Below are 21,846 nucleotides of genomic sequence, written 5' to 3'. Positions count from 1 at the left end.
ATTTGGCTGTAAATTGTGCCGATACGTTACAGAACACATTTGCTGGCAAAATGGCTTTAAGTCGTCAAGGGTCCAAGGTATCAAACGAGCCCCACGCCGCCGTGCTCCTGCCCGATGCGCAGTAGATATGTGATAGGTCGAGTTGTCGCCGAGTGACACAACACGACTCCTCCCGCTGTGGGAAGAGGTTTCCTGTCCCGGCCAGCGTGCACATCTACCGCAAACCCAGGAGCACGCCCGTGGGCTCATGCGTGGGACTGCGCTTCTGTTCACGGTGTGCGGGGAGGTTCAGCCGCTCGCGCTCGAGTTTCACCTGTCCACCCCTCAGCGTCCAGAACGGAGAGTTTCACTGTCCACCCCTCAGCGTCCAGAACGGAGAGTTTCACTGTCCTTCCCCTCAGCGTCCAGAACGGAGAGTTTCACTGTCCTTCCCCTCAGCGTCCAGAACGCTGTCCTTCCCCGGTACTCAGAATTGGCCCACCAGCCACTCTGCATAGAAGAGAACAGCCATCATATTTATGTGTTTATTATTATTATTATGTTTATGTTCTTGCGTTTCATGGTCATGTACACATATGTCATGTACAGTGCATCCGGAAAGTATTCACAGCGCTTCACTTTTCCCACATTATGTTATGTTACAGCCTTATTCCAAAATGGAATAAATTCATTTTTTTCCTCAAAATTCTACACACAACACCCCATAATGAGAACATGAGAGAAGTTTTTTAGAAATTGTTGCAAATGTATTAAAAAAAAAAACTAAGAAATCACATGTACATAAGTATTCACAGCCTTTGCCATGAAGCTCAAAATTGAGCTCAGGTGCATCCTGTTTTCCACCTTATTGGAGTCCACCTGTAGTAAATTCAGTTGATTGGACATGCTTTGGAAAGGCACACACCTGTCTATAAGGTGCCACAGTTGACACTGCATGTCGGAGCACAAACCAAGCATGAAGTCAAAGGAATTGTCTGTAGACCGCCGAGACAGGATTGTCTTGAGGCACAAATCTGAGTAAGGGTACAGAAAAATTTCTGCTGCTTTGAAGGTCCCAATGAGCACAGTGGCCTCCATCATCCGTAAATGGAAGAAGTTCGGAACCACCAGGACTCTTCTTAGAGCTGGCCGCCCGTCTAAACTGAGCAATCAGGGGAGAAGGGCCTTAGTCAGGGAGGTGACCAAGAACCCGATGGTTACTCTGTAACCAGCTCCAGCATTCCTCTGTGGAGAGAGGAGAACCTTCCAGAAGGACAACCATCTCTGCAGCAATCCACCAATCAGGCCTGTATGGTAGAGTGGCCAGACGGAACCCACTCCTTAGTGAAAGGCACATGGCAGCCCACCTGGAGTTTGCCAAAAGGCACCTGAAGGACTCTCAGACCATGAGAAACAAAATTCTCTGGTCTGATGAGACAAAGACTGAACTCTTTGGCGTGAATGCCAGGCGTCATGTTTGGAGGAAACCAGGCACCGCTGATCACCTGGCCAATACCATCCCTACAGTGAAGCAAGGTGGTGGCAGTATCATGCTGTGGGGATGTTTTTCAGCGGCAGGAACTGGGAGACTAGTCAGGATTGAGGGAAAGATGAATGCAGCAATGTACAGAGACATCCAGGATGAAAACCTGCTCCAGAGCGCTCTTGACCTCAGACTGGGGTGACGGTTCATCTTTCAGCAGGACAACGACCCTAAGCACACAGCCAAGATATCAAAGGAGTGGCTACAGGACAACTCTGTGAATGTCCTTGAGTGGCCCAGCCAGAGCCCAGACTTGAATCCGATTGAACATCGCTGGAGAGATCTTAAAATGGCTGTGCACCGACGCTCCCCATCCAACCTGATGGAGCTTGAGAGGTGCTGCAAAGAGGAATGGGCGAAACTGCCCAAAGATATGTGTGCCAAGCTTGTGGCATCATATTCAAAAAGACTTGAGGCTGTAATTCAGGGTTCCAGGCCAACTTTTCCACTGGTAGCACTGGTGCTACCAACTTTCTCAGTTGGTCGCACCAGCATATGATTTGGTCGCACCTTTTTTCTTTGCACAGCATGGTATTAATCAATGACCTTGATGAATAGTTGCATACCCTAGTTTTGCATTGATGTAAAGATTGACAGTGACTCCAGACTTGTTATTTGCAAAATATTTTAATCTGAACATAACTGAACATAACAAAACATAACAAACATAAAAGCAAAGCATAACAGCTTTGCTTAGCATAACAGTAGGGAGGGCAAAGTGGAACTGGGTCAATGACATGACGTGCAAATTTCTGTGTCCGAGTGCATTATTTCCTTGTAAAATAATTAGATAAATTCATGACATATATCACGTCCTTCTATAAAACATATTTAGTCTGAATACATATTGAGTACATTCAAATAATTTTATTTTTTTCATGTTTTGGCATCTCAAACAATCTCAAAGTTTTACTTAAAATAAATAGTGGGAAAATATATTGACAAATATTTGGTTGCGCCACCTGACATCCATTTTGAACAAAGTTTGAAAAAAAAAAACTTTAGAAGCTTTATTCGTCATTGACCCAGCTTTAGAATGTAGACCGCTGTGTGTGCACGTGAGCTCGCCAATAGATTTCTCACACAAAACGTAATTTGTCCACTTTTTTACTTCACAGTAGAGGTGATCAAACTTACAATAACTAAGTGCTAGTGTGTTCTAAGCCTTTACTGGTCCCTGTACGATGTTAGCATGATGTAGCTAGCATACGCGAATAGCACAAAGTCATACAATTTGCTTTTTAACGGCATTTGGTCATTCGAACGATATAAATAAAAGCATTCGATTAAGTTCGACGGCACCGGAATTTTCTGTCGTACCGTCCATAAATGGCAAAAGTTAAAAGTTATACATTTTCTGAATCGTCATTAATTCATCTTGTTTCTATCAGTGATTCGGCGTGATCGGAGTTATGTAGCTATGTAAATGACGTAAGAAGGATACAGCACTGTTATTTGCTACCTAAATTTTGACGCACGCTCGAGAGCGTTAACATGATTGAAGTCTGACATGTCTATTGTCAAAATCCATTGAAACTATGAAAAAGTAACCAGGGACTTTGGACTTATAAGGCCGGACATACCGAGTACCCAGCAAAAATATTGACCTGGCTCCAGTCACACTTTTGACAGTTCGAACTGCCACCAACTGCCACGTATGAGCGCGTGAAGTAAACCAGCAAAAGCTATTGTTGCATCACCATTTTCGAGCTCCATATACGTAAAGAATGGAATGGCAGTGAAATCTGCCTGTTTTTCGGTGCCGTCGGGGTCCAGCATTTAACATTGATGGAATGCTGGTAAAATGAGCGCTTAAAAGCCACAAAAACAGTCATTTTGTCACATTAAAATTCAACCTAAGCAGAACTATTGTCCAGCACACGTTAATTTAAGGTTAAACTGAGATAATAATCATAATATTCATGTTGATTTCCGGAAATAAATTTTTCGGTTGTCCTCCCTATGACAATAACAGCATAACTTATTAGCTGCAGCATTCATACGTGAACGGAACACTGCCAAACATTGAATGTTTTGGACCCACAAGATTAATGAACAGTTTTTATCCCAAGGCCATCACCACACTGAACTCTGAATTTTGTGGTATTCCAATGTCAGTAAAGGAAATCTGAATCTAAATTTGTCCCATTGAGATCAAAAATCTATTTTTCAAGAGAGACCTGGCCATGAAAGGCAGCAGCACACATTATTTACAAACAAAAATTTTCATACAAACCACAAACAGCAAATGACACAAATTTCACTAACAAACATAAATACAAAAGTACACTAGGTAATTAAGTCTGCCAAGTGCAGTACCATCAAGTGTATGCGAGTAATTTGTTATTTTCACCTCTGATAGATAGAGATCGATGGTGATAGAGAGCTTTTTGGGACTAGTGTGTTTACAGAGGCCTGTAAGCTGCCAGTATGGGACATAGACTAGAAAATAATTCATAAATAAAAAGGACTTTGGGCTTGTTCCAATTGTTATTTTTAAATTATTTTTTAATAATTGATCATCACCACATTGATGCCTATCTGAAACTTAAGGAAGAAGATCTATTTTGTACAGTTGGCATTTTAAAGGGAATTAAAAAATTCAAATTCTATTCTTTTTTTTGTTCTTGATCCGGCTGGCATATTGCCCACTACATATGTGGTGTTTTTACATTCCAATGGGCGCCATTCAGATATTTGGGTGTCGAGGATAAAGTTAAGATAAGTTATGGCCCCAAATGATCATTCATCATGGATTAACGGCTAGGTATGTCTGTCATTTTATTTTCATATGTTATTTATTTTATTTTATTTTATTTATTTATTTATTTTTTTCTCCCTCCCCCCTGGGAGGGCAGGTGTGTTTGTATCGTTGCTCATTATTACATAAGCAATTCTGAGGGACAACAAACCAAAGCAAGAGGTGGTGGTGGCGTCCTATGACAATATGTTGGCCAGGAATGGCGATGAAGGTGAGAAGCATGCCGTTATGTGACACTTACATCGGAGATTGAAATACAGATTGATTATTGATTATTGTAAATACTGTGGATTGTTTATTTTCCTCCCAGATCAATGTATATTGTGTATTGTCTCTGTAATTATTCATTTTGGTTGGCTGTCTTACTGGAATGTATTTTTAAGAAAAAACAAAACAAAAACGATCCTATTAATAAAAAAGAAGCATAAAGCAATATAAACTCTTGGACTGGAGTGTGTGTTTGTGTGTGTATGTGTGTGATAACATCTCAATGTGTGATCATTATTGAGGCAAAATGGATAAATCAGTCAAAGGCAATAATAATAATAATAATAATAATAATAATCAGGAATACAAGTGGTTGATGAATGGTGTCCAGTGCAGAGTTTTTCCATTGAGGTGTAGTCTATTCTGTGTAATTGACAGTAGTTCATACGGATCGTTTTCGTGGCTTCCGTAATGAGACCGATCGAAGATGTACGGGCAGTGAGCCCTTTGTTTTCAAAGACACTGAGACATCTTTGTGTCTACTTCTGTCTGTGGGGAAAAGTTTAAGGGTTTCCATTTCCACTGAAGTGTGTTCAGGACAAACAGGTATGTCCAGGCCAAACAAAAGGAGGCCTTCAGAAGGCTGGTTATTAGCAATGCCTTACTGGCTGAGGTTGGCTAACATCCAAAAAATGCCTTATGTATGCATCAGCACTCACAGAAAAATGTGGCTGTCACTAAAGAAAATACTCATTAAAAGATTCTGCTCTTCATTAACACGGAGTGTGACGTTTGGAACAGGCTGTGTTGAATATTGCATAGCAAGGTGGGGTGAGGCCTACCTTCTATCACTGGTAGGCCTGAGGCACACTTGAATTTATGGTGGTTAGTTTGCGGTTAGTTTGCTTTACCCTACCTTAGCGTGTACGTTATGCAGCCTTTCAGACAAACGCAACCGCTAAGACTAATTCAGGTCGACGCCGTTGTACTCTAGCTGCGATTCTCAAGCTTTTTCCCCCTGTGACCTGTGACCTGCGATTCCCAAGCTTTTTCACCCTGTCCCAGGGTCCTCTCTCCCATAAGAGACTTGATAACCCGTCTGCCTGTCATCATCACATTACGTTACATGTCATTTGGCTGATGGTGTTCAATCTATGGCGCTCCATTTAATCCCATAAAAGCACAAAAGTGATTTAAATGTCATGGGAAACAGCAAGCCCCCCACACACACACACACAGTAACAGTGGGAAACAAAAACTCAATGCGACTGCATTCTTTCATTTCTCCTGTATTGTTAGTGGAAAACAAAACTTAAAGGTTTCCATTTCTATTGTGCACTGTGTTCTGGACAAACGGGTAAATCAACAGCTGTTCTAATTCATCTGGGCTGCAACGGCTGCCATAGGTGAATTCAGCTCAGGAATTCTGCTCTGCCATGCCTTGCAAACATACAAAAGGATCTTGCATCAGTCTCGGTGCTGTCTTCCCTTCTGTCTCTGAAAAGAATCTACTGCCATTGAGAGACCTTCACCCCAAGGCCTGTTTTAAGTGAAAAAGAACACCATGTTGCCTGAAGCGGTGGAGAAACTGAAGAAGACAGGACTCCAAGCTGCTCCTCCCGTTCATTGTTACGCTGGACCTGGAGACGTGGCGTGTGATGTCTGCACTGGGAGAAAGCACAAAGCCATCGAGTCCTGTCTGGTGTGTCTGGCGTCTTACTGTGAAACTCACCTCCAGCCTCACTATGAATCTCCTGCCTTTAAGAAGCACAAACTGGTGAAAGCCACTGGAAACCTGCAGGAGAAGATCTGCTCTCATCATGACAAAGTTCTGGAGGTTTACTGTTGTACCGATCAGCAGTGTATCTGTTATCTGTGTGTGATGGATGAACACAGAGGCCATGATACAGTCTCAGCTGCAGCAGAAAGGACTGAGAAACAGGTAAGGACTGAAACTCTTACACATATGTTTTAAGTGATGTACAGCCCATAACTCATACAGCAGAAATCCATGCTTCTCAGAGGCAGCACAGATAAGAGTATTATCACTATTCCTCATGTTCATCCTTACGAAACAACAGAAATCACACGTCTCTGCACAAAGAGCCATTTATTTTTTCTTTTATGAATAAACTTCACTTATACAAATATTATAATAGTAAAATACTGAAATGTAACAATCACATTCTATATATATATAGATATCACACACTATATAATCAGAAAGCCGGTAAGCTTTCTCACTTTCTGTAATTTCTTTGCAAATAAATATGAAAGTTAAACTCAAGTATAGCTATCGCTGTTTTTACTGGGATCTGTTTCATCAGACGATGGGGAAGAATGATGGTATCCAGTCCAGTTCTGAGACGTTTATGTGTGGGGTAACCAATACGCGATCCTAAAAAAAAGGACACTCAGGTGAGGCCATAGTAAATCACTAAAAGGTACCCCGTTTGACTTGGGGCTGACGGGCCCATCACTCAGGGAGTAATTCAAACACTAGAGCCTGTATGCTCTCACTAACACTCTAAGTGTTCACATTAAGTGCTGAGAGTGTTAGAGAGTGATTAGTAGTAATACTAACACTCTGGGACTGGGTCCCAAGCGCTGATAGAAGTAATAGTTAATAGTTAACTATTATAATTGATTGGTCTTAATGAGTAAATACGTATAAAAAAAGAACTGAGCTCTAAAGTAAATTACCTTGTTGTGTAATATGGTACCCTGGTCTTCCCCTAGCGACAGAGTGCACTTATAGCACCACAGATATAGAAATAGCACCAATATTCTAAATATTTCGCATTTTCTCTAAATTAATCTTTTTTTTTTTTTTGCAACTAGAATAATATCATCTGCGGACAAGAGAATGCTATTATGAACGTCACGAATTGACGCTGCAAATTTCACTCATTAACAATAAACTCTGTAAAGGGCGAACACCTCAGACTGTCTGCCTGTGTCAAGATTATTTACATGCACACACGTGACAGGAGCTTTATATAAAACTTTAAAAGCCTTATACAATTTCCCATCCACAACTAAAGAAATCATCCGTCTATCCATCCATTATCTGAACCCGCTTATCCTGAACAGGGTCGCAGAGGGGCTGGAGCCTATCCCAGCATACATTGGGCGAAAGGCACAGGGACAGGGACAGGTCACCAGTCCATCGCAGGGCACACACACCATTCACTCACACACTCATACCTACGGGCAATTTAGACTCTCCAATCAGCCTAACCGGCATGTCTTTGGACTGTGGGAGGAAACCGGAGTACCCAGAGGAAACCCACGCAGACACGGAGAGAACATGCAAACTCCACACAGAGAGACCCCGGCCAACGGGGATTTGAACCCAGGACCTCCTTGCTGTGAGGCGGCAGTGCTACCCACTGCTCCATCCATGCCGCCACTAAAGAAATCAATGTATTATTATTTTCGATTAACCCGATCAAATCCCCAATGCATGCAAATGTGGGGTAGACATAATATGCTTTTTTTTAATCATGATAACCGATGTCACCTATAATATATGGGCTTATGAAAAGAGCTTTGCTGAATTTCTTTAATTTATTTATTAGGGAGATCTTCCATACATCTGAAATCTAAAAGTCATAAAGCAGTTTGACAAACATGTCATAGTTTGTAGTTTCATTTGGAACATGAAAATTTTCTATGCTTTAATGATTATGATTATGATTATTATGTGATACAAAAATATTATCCACAGAAGCAGAGAATCCAGGAGAGAGAAAAGGAGCTGCAGGATCTGAGACATGCTGTGCAGTCACTCAAGGTGGGTACTGACCAGAGGAGAAGACAACAGCTGGCTGCTGGAAGAGCCATTTCAGGGCTCAGTCAGGGCTCTCCTCCAGTCAGCCAGTGAGGAGCCCAGTGTTGGGCCACTTTCCAGCCCTGTGGGGCTCAATCCCACTGAGCCACACTTGGGGAACAGGCTGTCTGGGGTCCCAGTAAGAGCTGAGTGAAAGGCCTAGTTAAAATACACAGCCCTCCTCTCTTTGTGTCTCCTAACAGCGCTCTGCACAGGCAGCAGTGGAGGACAGTGAGAGGATCTTTACTGAGATGATCCGCTCCATTGAGAGAAGGTGCTCTGAGGTGAAAGAGCTGATCAGAGATCAGGAGAAGGCTGCAGTGAGTCAGGCTGAAGGACTTCTGGAGCGACTGGAGCAGGAGATTGCTGAGCTGAGGAGGAGAGACGCTGAGCTGGAGCAGCTTTCACACACAGAGGATCACATCCATTTCCTCCAGGTAACATCACTGGCTCTCTGACAGTCTGCACTATGTACATTGTAAATGAGGAACACACTTCACCATGTATGTACAAGGATCTGCTGACCTCTGCACAGGAATCTGTACTGAGACTGTTCTCTGTCTGTGTGTCTGTGTGTCTGTCTGTCCGCAGAGCTGTCAGTCTCTCTGTGCCCCTCCTGGACCTGGAGACTTACCCAGCATCACTGTCAGTCCACACGTCTCTTTTGAGGCTGTGAGGAAATCTGTCTCTGTACTGAAAGAGCAACTGGAAGATGTCTGCAATAAAGAATTTGTCAAAATCTCCAATTCAGGTGAAATTGCTCATACGGATGTCATTTTGAATTTGTCTCATTAGAAACATAGCTGAGGTCTCGCACAAATGTAATGATCATATCTCTCTTTCGCTCTCAAATTTCACATTTTCAATGTCAGGCAGCTTCATGGGCATGACAAGGAATCTCACATAGCCAAGCATACACAAACTAAGTCAAATTAATACTAGTTTTGGTGTAATCTGATGAAGGAAAAGCCCACCAACTGAAAGCTAGCCAACATGTTTGGGGAAAAGATAAATTTCCATCAGGGAAACTGGAAAAAAAAATGAGACAGATAAGAATAAAGTTAACATCAGGAAAGACTGGTGGCAACAACATGCTTAAGCATTATTAAGTTATGAACGTACCATTTCACACAGACAATTTACTGAAACAATCCTTGTCGGCTGCCCCACCAATTGTATTAAGCCTCTGTGTGTACTGCGCTGAGGCATTCACAGCCATTTTTCCCTGCTGTAGGGAAGGGCGCCCGCATTGCAAGGAGGGTTTTCCATATTTGGGCATGGGAGGAATATGCTGATTACCCTGGTCTGATTGGCTGATGGAGCAGTCAAAGTACTCTGGAATGTAGTGTAGTAGAAATACTGCCATTCATCAAAAGCTGAAGCTGCTCGCACAAGCTTGATACTTGGTTGGCAGTTGGTCGGGTGGTTGGACCCTGGCTGGGTTGGCAGTTGGTAGGCTGGTTTGAGCCTGGCTGTGTTGGCAGTTGGTCGGCTTGTTTGAGCCTGGCTGTGTTGGCAGTTGGTCGGCTGGTTTGACCCTGGCTGGGTTGGCAGTTGGTCGGTTGGCAGTCAGTTAACTACTTAGAGACAATCTCCTCCACAGATTTTCTCCCTTAGTTTTTCCTTTTTAATTGCAGATATCTCATTTCTTTCCCTATGATGATGTTGTTGAATTGTTGTTAGTTTCCTTCTGTGTTTTTCCCCCTCAAAATGTTGTCTTTTATCCCATTGAAAATGAAGAGATATTTTATATGTTCAGGAACTAATGTTCTTGCTGCTGATCATCTCTCATTTTGTCTCCAGCCAATGTCTTTGTCCTAGAGCCGCTAACCAGAGAAGACTTCATTCAATGTGAGTCCACTGTTAAAATAGCACTGTAAAGAGTAATGTAGGTGTCAATGCTATTCTACATGTCTTGCAGGTGGCGATGTTCCATTTGCCACTTACTGTTCATTGCACTTTTTTCTGTTGCTGTTACAAAAAACAGGTTACCATTGACTGGTAAAAAAAAAAAAAAAACAATCTTGAACTGTTAACTAAAAGGACTATTTTGAACATGAAGATGAAACACTTCAATAAGTATTTATTAGCCCTATTGGTCTTCTGCTGCTGTAGCCTATCCACTCAGAGGTATGTTGGGATGTGTGTTCAGAGAAGCTCTTCTGTAAACCACTGTTGTAATGTGTGCTTATTTGCGTTTCTGTCAGCTTTGACCAGTCTGGCCATTCTCCTCTGACACCTCTCATTAAGAAGGCATTTCTCACTGGATGTTTTTTTTTTCTCTGCAAACTCAGAGAGTTTAGATTTTTGAGCATGAAAATCACAGGAGATCAGCAGTTCTTCATACAAATAGTAATGCGAATAACCACACATTACAACAGTGGCATGCAGAAGAGCATCTCTGAGCACACAGCGCATCATAACTCTAAGTGGATAGGCCACAGCAGTAGAAGTCTAAAAAATAAGTCTAATAAATACTCAGTGCTAATAAAATGCTTGGTGACTGTATATTATAGTAAGTACTTCTCTGCGTATGCCTCCATCAGATGCCTGTGAGCTCACACTGGACCCCAACACTGCTCACAGAGGCCTCCGTCTGTCTGAGGGGAACAGAGAGGTGACCATTGTGGCAGAGATCCAGTCATATCCTGATCATCCAGAGAGATTTGAGGACTGGAATCAGGTGCTGTGCAGAGAGGGTTTGTCTGGACGCTGTTACTGGGAGGCTGAGTGGACAGGGAAGGGTGTTTATATAGCAGCTGCATATAAAGACATCAGCAGGAAAGGAGAGGGCACTGACGCTGGTCTGGGGGCCAACGCAAACTCATGGACTTTGTGTTGCTCTCCATCCAGTTGCTCTCTCTGGCACGATAATTCACGAATTAAAGTCCCTCCCCCCCCCTCCTCCAGAATAGGAGTGTACCTGGATCACAGGGCAGGAACTCTGTCCTTCTACAGCGTCTCTGGCACAATGACCCTCCTGCACAGAGTCCAGACCACATTCACTCAGCCCCTCTATCCTGGGTTTAGGGTTTGGTCTGACAGCTCCTCTGTAAAACTGAGTGTTCTGGAATAAGTAATAAGAATATCACCGGGGGGCTCTTTAGACATTTTGGACAGTGTGGTTCCTCTTGAAAAGAGCTGTAATTGTAACCCAGAAGTTATAGGTTTAAATCCCATTTGGGGCATTTCCAGTGCAGCCTTAAGGTGCTTGTCTTAAATTGTGTTCTCTTATTTTTCTGGGAGTTATTTCCTCTCACTGTTAAAAAATACTCACTGTAAATAATTTGGAGAAATGTACAACTTTATTGGTTACATGTTTTACTGTGACCAATTGACATGGATGTACTGTGTGCAGATCTGGAAAAATCTGTAATTTCTTCCACTTTCTCTTTTATTCTTATTTTAAAATCCAATCAGCTGACTTGTACAATGCAGCTAATTGCCCAGTGCTTCCTGTATGATTTAATCTGTATTCATCATTTTTGTCTCGATTAAATAAAATTTGCATTCTTGTTTTTTTTCTTGCTTTATGTATTTATTTATTTATATTTGTGCATGATTTTTTTTCAATTTGGGGGCCAACTGTACCCTGTTTATTAACAACCCCCATGTACTACTGAGGAAACACCACTACAACCCTGCCCCCTGGTGGGCAGAATGAGAACGACAAGGCTTCTTCCGCACATGCCTTCTTAAGCCCCGGACCGTGATTCCGAGGCAATCGGGGGCGCTTGCATACAGCAAGGAATTCACCTGTGCCTAAGCAAGTATAGCCCTTTTAGGCCCATTATAAATAAGACAACCTGTTCTGGTTGTGCCCCTGGTGAGTTCAGCTCTGCCGCTAATGTTGTGGAAAGTAGCACTGAGAAATAACAGAAAAACAAGCCTCCCTCCCTGAGCAGAAACACTGATCTATTTTATTTTTTCTCAGGCAGAAATAATGGTATAATATTGGACTAATAATAATATTGGAATGTCCACCTTCTTTCTCTTCATTTCTGAAATATTTGTTTCAAGAAAGGTCAGCAGGCTATCAGATATCACATCATCTGTTTGACAGAGCTACCCATAGAAACCAAAGACACTTGTATGTGCTCTGCCTGAATAAATTTGCATCTTCCATGGGCATAGTGGCTATAGCAGCCTAGCACACTAATGCTGCGCTGTTAGCCAGCCACTGCTTATCTCCACACCGAGGTCCACCAGCTAACCTGTGCTACCTGGCTAACCTGTGGGGCGGCATGGCTCAGGCAGTAAGAGCAGTCGTCTGGCAGGCGGAGGGTTGCCGGTTCGATCCCTCGGCCGGGCTATGTCGAAGTGTCCCTGAGCAAGACACCTAACCCCCAAATGCTCCTGACGAGCTGGTCGGCGCCTTGCCTGGCAGCCAATCGCCGTCGGTGACTGAGTGTGTGTATGAATGGGTGAATGAGAAGCATCAATTGTACAGCGCTTTGGATAAAGGCACTATATAAATGCCAACCATTTACCATTTACCTGGGCTACCTGGGCTACCTGTGCACCAGTAGACAGCCACTCTTCCACTCCTGGTGCTTTTAGACCACAGGCACCACATTGGCCACAGGTGGTGCTGTTGTGCCCTGCAGACAGAAACCCTTCCCTAAGGTTAGCTCAGGATCAGGTTTTTAAGGGCTTTTAACATTTTTTTTTTTTTTGTGCTATTTTTTGTATATCTTCACTTATAGATCCATTTTACTTATAGATCCATTTTACACTAAATATGATTTATACAGTATATAAACAATAGTTGTTATTGTTGTGAGCAAGGAAAGATATTTTAGATACTGAGCAGAGTTTCTGATGACTAGCTGGCTTCGTAATACCTGGCATCGGGACATTTGCATGTTCATGATTTACAGCGAGAAAATAAGCCCCAAGTAACTTGGACAGCCCCTTGGAAAGCAACGTTATGCCCCAAAATGTTGTATGTGCGTGTATATTACTGGTATGCTTTTCAAAAAATGCCACTCAGTCTTATTTCGGGTTGCAACTATCTCCTGTTGCATATACAACCTGAGACCACTGTGTATCCTTTCATTGTATATTATTTGGTCTTTAAGCAAAGAATTTGGTCAACATTGGCCAGGAAATGATCTGTACACACTAGGGTTGCAATGATTCATGTCATAGAAATGGGCCACCCCTTCAGTCTTCATGTGATTGGTCGATTCGATTGGTCTCAGTCCAACCTCCTGCAGCTGTGGCCAGAAACAGGAAGTCACTCCCACGCTCTCTCACACAGTTTCAGAGAAAACAAAACTAAACTCTGTTTCTTTTCAAGCAGTACAATGGCAGAATCTGGTTTACTGGATCAGGACCAGTTCAGCTGTTCGATCTGTCTGGATCTACTGAAGGATCCGGTTACTACTCCCTGTGGACACAGTTACTGTATGGGCTGTATTAAGGGCTGCTGGGATCAGGATGATCATACTGGTGTCTACAGCTGTCCTCAGTGCAGACAGACCTTCACCCCAAGGCCCGTTCTGAACAAAAATACCATGCTGGCTGAAGTGGTGGAGAAACTGAAGAAGACAGGACTCCAAGCTGCTCCTCCTGCTCACTGTTACGCTGGACCTGGAGACGTGGCGTGTGATGTATGCACTGGGAGAAAGAGCAAAGCTGTCAATTCCTGTCTGGTGGGTCTAGCCTCTTACTGTGTTGGTTAAAGACTTCAGTTTTATTGAATTTCTTTAATTTAAGTCGATTTTATTTTTAAACATTTCATACATGTAAAAAAAAACTCCCAAACAACGCAGTAATTTTCAGATCCAAAGTCCACAGTGATCGAGCAGTAAGAGCAGGAAGTGAAACCAAGTCAGCTCTGTGTGACAGCTCTGTTCACCCCCCTCACCCCCCTATTCACTCCCTGAATGAGAATCAACACGGCTGGAGGAGCTAGTTCACTCACACAGTTTAGAAGCTTTAGCTATGAGGCCAGTACACTTCCACACACTGATCTGCTGTAAATTGACCATGTTTTTAGACTATGAAGATGTTTTTGGAATGTAAACATGTTTTTGAAATATGAACATGTTTTTGAAAGTTTCAACATTGTGTGGAGGTCAGGCAAGGGACACGGACTGGAAGAACACATTTGCCTTAAAATAGCAGAAGCAGTTAATACGTGTTTTCTCCATGCTGCATGAACTGAAGTACCAACCAAAATTCAGTGTGGATATTTTTTTTGCAACATGACAATTGTAACAGTATTATTTTTTTCAAATACATGTCCACAAAAGCGTCTGACTTATGGGGTCAACAAATGTGAACATCATGTACTGTAATATTACGTATAATCTATCCACAGAAGCAGCTGGGGGTGACACAGAGTAAATTCCAGCAGAGAATCCAGGAGAGAGAGAAGGAGCTGCAGGATCTGAGACAGGCTGTGCAGTCACTCAAGGTGGGTACTGACCAGAGGAGAAGACAACAGCTGGCTGCTGGAAGAGCCATTTCAGGGCTCAGTCAGGGCTCTCCTCCAGTCAGCCAGTGAGGGGCCCAGTGTTGGGCCACTTTCCAGCCCTGTGGGGCCCAATCCCACTGAGCCACACTGTGGGGAACAGGCTGTCTGGGGTCCCAGTAAGAGCTGAGTGAAAGGCCTAGTTAATATGTACAGCCCTCCTCTCTCTGTGTCTCCTAACAGCACTCTGCACAGGCAGCAGTGGAGGACAGTGAGAGGATCTTTACTGAGATGATACGCTCCATTAAGAGAAGGTGCTCTGAGGTGAAACAGCTGATCAGAGATCAGGAGAAGGCTGAAGTGAGTCGGGCTGAAGGACTCCTGGAGCGACTGGAGCAGGAGATTGCTGAGCTGAGGAGGAGAGACGCTGAGCTGGAGCAGCTTTCACCCACAGAGGATCACATCCATTTCCTCCAGGTAACATCACTGGCTCTCTGACAGTCTGCACTATGTACACTGTACACACATGATGAGGTGTGTTCCTCATTTGCAAAGATCTGCTCCTTGCATCTGCACAGGAATCTGTATTGAGACTGTTTTTGTTTTGTTGTTTGTCCCTATGTTCTACTGTGTCTGTCTGTCTGCAGAGCTGTCAGTCTCTCTGTACTCCTCCTGGACCTAGAGACTTACCCTGCATTATTGAAAGTACAGATGTCTCTTTTGAGGTCTCTGAACTGAAAGAGAGACTGGAGGATGTTTTCAAGGTGGAGTTGGTCAAAGTTTCTGGAAAAGGTTGGTGGACAAACCCTGCTGCAGAAAGTGTGTTTAGGCACTGCACACAACACACTGTTCAGGTGCTCTGCCTAAGATTCACTTTTAGCTCAACATTCTTCTCATCTCTCTCACCACAGAGGAAGGCAGCTCTGCTAAGACCAGAGAGGACTTCTTACAATGTGAGTCTGTAATTAAACATAAATTAAATGAATGAAGCAACACAAGACAATAAAGAAATAAATATGATATGATAAAAAAGTGACTTGCTTTAGAGATCTCATACATCTTCTCCATCAGATCCCTGTTAATTCAGCTGCAGTCATCCTGGTATTAAACCTATGGATCATATATGATAATATACAGTGGGCTTCAGAATTATTAGCACCCTAAATAAAAAAGAAGAAAAAAGGCTGCATAAAATAATCCATATAATAATCAACATGTTATGTTCCAATGTGGAGAAAATATATACTTTTATTTCAATAAATGTACTCTCATGTTTCAATGTTATTTTTTGGTTATTCCATTTTCTGAAAACTTTTCTGCTAAATTGCAAATATGCAGTTGTGAAACCTGTGTAAAAATTTGGACCGGAAATGACGAATAAAAAGTTGCGATTTTGCAAATAAGCAACCGATTTAAGCCTGGTTTAAAACCTTGAATTTAACCAAGAAAAATTTCTCAAAACCGGACTTAGTCTTAGCCAGCTAAACTCCTAGCTTATCTATGCTGAGCATGATTTAATCAACATATGTAACCATAGCAGCAAGAGCTGAAGCAGTAGCCACCTTAACGTCTATAAGTAGTTAGTATCAGCAAAAAAAGGCAAAAAAAAGGGTTATTTAGAACGCAAATTGCCCCAAAATATTAACGACCCCTGCTTATATTTTGGTAGAAGACACCTTTAAAAGAAAGAAAACGCCTTTATTGACCAACTTGTCCAGGATTATTCCTTGCATACCTTACAGCTCTCATCTCTTCTCCTCCATCAGATTCCTGTCAGCCCACACTGGACCCCAACACAGTGAATGATCACCTTTGTCTGTCTGAGGGGAACAGAGAGGTGACCCGTGTGGAAGTGGTCCAGTCATATCCTGATCATCCGGAGAGATTTGAATGCTGGGACCAGGTGCTGTGCAGAGAGGGTCTGTCTGGACGCTGTTACTGGGAGGCTGAGTGGGGTGGAGAAGGGTATGTTTTTGTAGCAGTGTCGTATAAAGAGATCAGCAGGAAAGGAGGGGGTAATGACTGTGCTCTGGGAGGTAATGAGAAGTCCTGGGCTTTGCGCTGCTCTCCCTCCGGTTACTCTTTCTGGCACAACAGTGAGAGCACTGACATCCCTGCTCCCTCCTCCTCCAGAATAGGAGTGTACCTGGATCACAGGGCAGGAACTCTGTCCTTCTACAGCGTCTCTGGCACAATGACCCTCCTGCACAGAGTCCAGACCACATTCACTCAGCCCCTCTATCCTGGGTTTGGGGTTTGGTATGATAGCTCGTCCGTGAAACTATGATCTGGGTTGAGTCAGAAACTGAAAGCAAGATCAGCTGTAATTAAAGAGAGGGAAAAACATTCAAATCACACAGAAAATGAATTAAATGAAATATTGGACATCAACTGATTCAATGATTTAAATAAATGTAGAATCCAGAGCACATTCACTCAGCCCATCTGGGTTTTTGCTTGCATTGCCATTGTGTTTACCGCTACAATACCATTTATCCCTACAGTCAAGATTTATATATCGTGTTGAGTTGAGTGTAGCTTTACTGGGGTGACATGTAAAATGTAAAAACAAGCCTGACTCTTTGAATGAACAAGCCCAGTGCATGATTTGAACCAAATGTCATTTTTATTAAAGTGTCACGGCAAAACAAGCTGGCATTGGACTACAAAAGTCACCTTCACATACACCATATCCACCAACAAAATTCTTCCTGTCAGACTTCAGGACAGAAGAAGCAAGTGCAGACTCAGGAATGTAGAGTGTATTACCAACATTAATAATACAGGCAAATAAAGGGATGCAGGAATCCAAATGCAGCAAACAGTATAACAGCAAATTGCAAGTGTGTAGTCCAAGAATAAGGCAAAAACCGGGTAGTAAGTCCAAAAACAGGGCAGAGGTACAGAATCCACAATCCAAGAAACCAAATAGTCAAGCAGAGGTCGAATAACTGGTGATCCAAGAAACGAACAGAACAGAATAGAGACAGGTAAAGGGACAGGAACTTAAGACGCTGGAATAGAACAGAGCAGACATGCACAATGACGAACTAGCAACGAACAGAACAAACAGGCAGGTATCAATACACAGGTAAATGACTAGACGACAAACAGGTGTGATAGCTGGGGAAACAAATAACCAGGTGAAAAGAATAAATGAATGAACAGACTAAAAGGACTACGGGAAGAGAGAGAGGATAAGAGACATGAACACAGGGCAAGAACAGAAAATGCTAAGACTGGGGAGGACAGAGTAAAAGCCACAGACAATGCATATAAAAGGCTAGTCTATGTACATTGCTAGTCACACATTAAAACAAAGCAAATATGACAATGTGTCAATGCCCACTGACGCAACCACACCTATGTATATGCACACAAAATACACAAACATACATGAATTCAGCACGAGAACAGACACTCAGTGATCACTTTATTAGGCAGACCTGTACAACGGCTTGTTAATGCAAATATTTAATCAGCCAATTAAGTGGCAGCAACTACATGCTCAAAAGTCTGCCAGGGTGTGCGTGAAAGTGTCCCACAGTAAAACACCTCATCCCTATTGCTCCCGATGGGCTGCTGGTGCCTTGCATGGTGAGTGTGAGTGGGCAAATGAGAGGCATCAGTTGAAAAGCACTTTGGATGAAAGTGCTATATAAATGCAGTCCACGTACAAAATACAATCAGTGAGCACTTTATTAGGTATTTATTCGCCTTTTTTTTAGAAAGTTTAGGTCTGTAGCCTATCCACTTAGAGGTTTGACATGTTCAGAGATGCTCTTCTCATACCACTGTTGTACTGCGTGGTTATTGTACTGTAAGTACTGTCACCTTCCTGTCAGCTTCGACAAATCTGGCACTTCTCCTCTGACCTCTCTCATTAACAAGGTGTTTTTGCCCACAGAACTGCTGCTCACTGGATGTTTTTTGTTTTTCGCACCATTCTCTTCAAACTCTAGATACTGTTGTGAGTGGAACAATGAAACTTTGCGTGAAGATTCCAGGAAACCAGCAGCAGTTTCTGAGATACTCAAACCACCCTGTCTGGTACCAGCAATCATCCCACAGTCACTTAGATCAAGTCACTTAGATCACATTTCTTCCCCATTCTGACATTTGGTCTGAAAAACAGCTGAACCTCTTGACCATGTCCGCATGCTTGTACGCATTTAGATGCAGCCACATGACTGGATGATTCAATATTTGTATTAACAAGCTGGTGTACATGTCAACCTAATAAAGTGGTCACTGAGTGTATATTTCCATAATGATGTGATCTGTCCTGATTGGCATTGCATCAATGTTTTATATAAATTACTGAGTAACAGCGTGAACCTGATTGTATCTCACAGTCCGGACAGTGCCAGCGCCTATAGGCCTTCAGCAAGATCATTACCAAAAGGGAGGATGAGATACATTTTTATTTTCTTATGGAATGAGGTGGTTATCCATGAACCTGACCCACACACTGTATGTTTGCACAGTTCCTCTCAGATGGTACAAAGGATTGTGCTGTAAATTACGCTTCTTTTTCGTACAATGTTTTTGGTACAGTGTTGACTTTGTCAGCAGGCATACTCTTTCTGCAGAAATAAAGACCCTTATAACTGGATCAAGTGTGGAGTGTTTTCCTGACTGCGTTGCCTCTTTATTACATGAGGATTTTTACTTCTCAACTCAACAGAGGAGAGTACGGGGTAGAACCAGTGAAGAAGACATAACTGCCTAGCAACATGATGCAGCCAATCATGTCAATGTCACCCTGACCAATCCATCCATCCATCCATCCATTATCTGAACCCGCTTATCCTGAACCGGGTCGCAGGGGGGCTGGAGCCTATCCCAGCATACATTGGGCGAAAGGCAGGAATACACCCTGGACAGGTCGCCAGTCCATCGCAGGGCACACACACCATTCACTCACACACTCATACCTACGGGCAATTTAGACTCTCCAATCAGCCTAACCTGCATGTCTTTGGACTGTGGGAGGAAACCGGAGTACCCGGAGGAAACCCACGCAGACACGGGGAGAACATGCAAACTCCGCACAGAGAGGCCCTGGCCGACGGGGATTCGAACCCAGGACCTCCTTGCTGTGAGGCGGCAGTGCTACCCACTGCACCATCCGTGCCGCCCACCCTGACCAATCCATGTGATTTAATAATCATCAGTTTGCACAGTTTGTATAAAATGACATACAGCAGTGTAGGGAACAGGATTAACCCAGCACTCTCTCACTCTGACAGACCAATGGTACTTCCAGGACCTGCCCTACCGCCCAGCCAAAGGGTGCTGTACTGTTAGGACCTGTCCTACCGCCCAGCCAAAGGGTGTGTCAGAGTGAGTGAGTGCTGGGTTAATCCTGTTCCCTACACTGCTGTATGTCAGAGTGAGTGCTGGGTTAATCCTGTTCCCTACACTGCTGTATGTCAGAGTGAGTGCTGGGTTAATCCTGTTCCCTACACTGCTGTATGTCAGAGTGAGTGCTGGGTTAATCCTGTTCCCTACACTGCTGTGTGTCAGAGTGAGTGCTGGATTAATCCTGTTCCCTACACTGCTGTATGTCAGAGTGAGTGCTGGGTTAATTCTGTTCCCTACACTGCTGTATGTCAGAGTGAGTGCTGGGCTAATCCTGTTTCTTACACTGCTGTGTGTCAGAGTGAGTGCTGGGTTAATCCTGTTCCCTTCACTGCTGTGTGTCAGAGTGAGTGCTGGATTAATCCTGTTCCCTACACTGCTGTATGTCAGAGTGAGTGCTGGGCTAATCCTGTTTCTTACACTGCTGTGCGTCAGAGTGAGTGCTGGGTTAATCCTGTTCCCTTCACTGTTGTGTGTCAGAGTGAGTGCTGGGTTAATCCTGTTTCTTACACTGCTGTATGTCAGATTGAGTGCTGGGTTAATCCTGTTCCCTTCACTGTTGTGTGTCAGAGTGAGTGCTGGGTTAATCCTGTTCCTTCACTGTTGTGTGTCAGAGTGAGTGCTGGGTTAATCCTGTTCCCTTCACTGTTGTGTGTCAGAGTGAGTGCTGGGTTGATCCTGTTCCCTACACTGCTGTATGTCAGAGTGAGTGCTGGGTTAATCCTGTTCCCTACACTGCTGTATGTCAGAGTGAGTGCTGGGTTAATCCTGTTCCCTACACTGCTGTATGTCAGAGTGAGTGCTGGGCTAATCCTGTTTCTTACACTGCTGTGTGTCAGAGTGAGTGCTGGGTTAATCCTGTTCCCTTCACTGTTGTGTGTCAGAGTGAGTGCTGGGTTAATCCTGTTTCTTACACTGCTGTATGTCAGATTGAGTGCTGGGTTAATCCTGTTCCCTTCACTGTTGTGTGTCAGAGTGAGTGCTGGGTTAATCCTGTTCTTTCACTGTTGTGTGTCAGAGTGAGTGCTGGGTTAATCCTGTTCCCTTCACTGTTGTGTGTCAGAGTGAGTGCTGGGTTGATCCTGTTCCCTTCACTGCCGTGTGTCAGAGTGAGTACTGGGTTGATGTTGCTTAGGAAACTGAATGAAATCACTATTTACAATACGTCGTCACTTTAACTGGACGGAAGGTTTGCTTACTCCATTGCTTTGTCTAACAAGCCCAAGAAAGCTGACGGTGATACGGAAAGCAGTCAGTGCCTTTTCTAAACTAAATCCCAGAGAGTGGAGGCTATTTAAAGTGCACTTTTTTATTTTCCACAACTAAATGATTTAAAAAAATAATTCAAGTATACCTCTTTACTATGCAGTTGTTAGAATAAATTTAATCGGCTACTACAGTTGTGAAAAACCGGGACATTTGACGCGCGCCGCGGGGCGTTAAACCATATTTGCAAATATACTATGTTAACAGTTGTAGGAGTTATACGTTGTATATCGGTTTGTTTGTTTTTTGCTGCTGGTTGCTTGTTTGATTTTGTTCTCTCGTCCTCCTCGTCCGTCTCTCCCCCATTTTATAAAATCGACAAAATGAATCAGAAGTATTAGGCGATTACATCAAGGCTAGTAGCTAGCTGAACTTTCCCATGGTGGGGTCGTTGAAGTGAATGCACGCGCCAGACTGACAGCCCGTGCAGCAGTTGCTAGGTGATAATGTAAACTTTTGTATTTCTGCTACCA

General features: G+C 43.3%; 2 protein-coding genes across 2 annotated transcripts; both read left to right on the top strand.

The window, feature by feature from the left end:
- Positions 1-6,048: 6,048 nt before the first annotated feature.
- On the top strand, positions 6,049-11,843 carry LOC133127158 (tripartite motif-containing protein 16-like). The gene is made up of 6 exons (XM_061239838.1): positions 6,049-6,432; positions 8,221-8,286; positions 8,526-8,759; positions 8,914-9,073; positions 10,126-10,173; positions 10,869-11,843. Exons 1-6 carry the CDS (start codon positions 6,055-6,057, stop codon positions 11,396-11,398), a joined length of 1,416 nt encoding a protein of 471 aa, XP_061095822.1. The 5' UTR covers positions 6,049-6,054; the 3' UTR covers positions 11,399-11,843.
- Positions 11,844-13,582: 1,739 nt separating this feature from the next.
- Positions 13,583-19,358, top strand: LOC133127149 (tripartite motif-containing protein 16-like protein). Its single transcript, XM_061239825.1, has 6 exons — positions 13,583-13,979; positions 14,651-14,746; positions 14,987-15,220; positions 15,391-15,535; positions 15,655-15,696; positions 16,510-19,358. Exons 1-6 carry the CDS (start codon positions 13,632-13,634, stop codon positions 17,028-17,030), a joined length of 1,386 nt encoding a protein of 461 aa, XP_061095809.1. The 5' UTR covers positions 13,583-13,631; the 3' UTR covers positions 17,031-19,358.
- Positions 19,359-21,846: the final 2,488 nt, after the last annotated feature.

The sequence above is a fragment of the Conger conger genome, chromosome 4, assembly GCF_963514075.1.
Source record: "Conger conger chromosome 4, fConCon1.1, whole genome shotgun sequence".
Classification (NCBI taxonomy): Eukaryota; Metazoa; Chordata; class Actinopteri; order Anguilliformes; family Congridae; genus Conger; species Conger conger.
This window is presented reverse-complemented; position numbering and strand designations above follow the sequence as displayed.

Coding starts and splice junctions, on each gene's coding strand:
- LOC133127158 (XM_061239838.1), top strand. CDS start 6,055: ATGTTGCCTGAAGCGGTGGAGAAACTGAAGAAGACAGGACTCCAAGCT. Junction 6,433..8,220: donor CAGAAAGGACTGAGAAACAG/GTAAGGACTGAA, acceptor TATTATCCACAG/AAGCAGAGAATCCAGGAGAG. Junction 9,074..10,125: donor TGTCAAAATCTCCAATTCAG/GTGAAATTGCTC, acceptor TTTTGTCTCCAG/CCAATGTCTTTGTCCTAGAG.
- LOC133127149 (XM_061239825.1), top strand. CDS start 13,632: ATGGCAGAATCTGGTTTACTGGATCAGGACCAGTTCAGCTGTTCGATC. Junction 15,221..15,390: donor ATCACATCCATTTCCTCCAG/GTAACATCACTG, acceptor GTCTGTCTGCAG/AGCTGTCAGTCTCTCTGTAC. Junction 15,536..15,654: donor GGTCAAAGTTTCTGGAAAAG/GTTGGTGGACAA, acceptor CTCTCACCACAG/AGGAAGGCAGCTCTGCTAAG.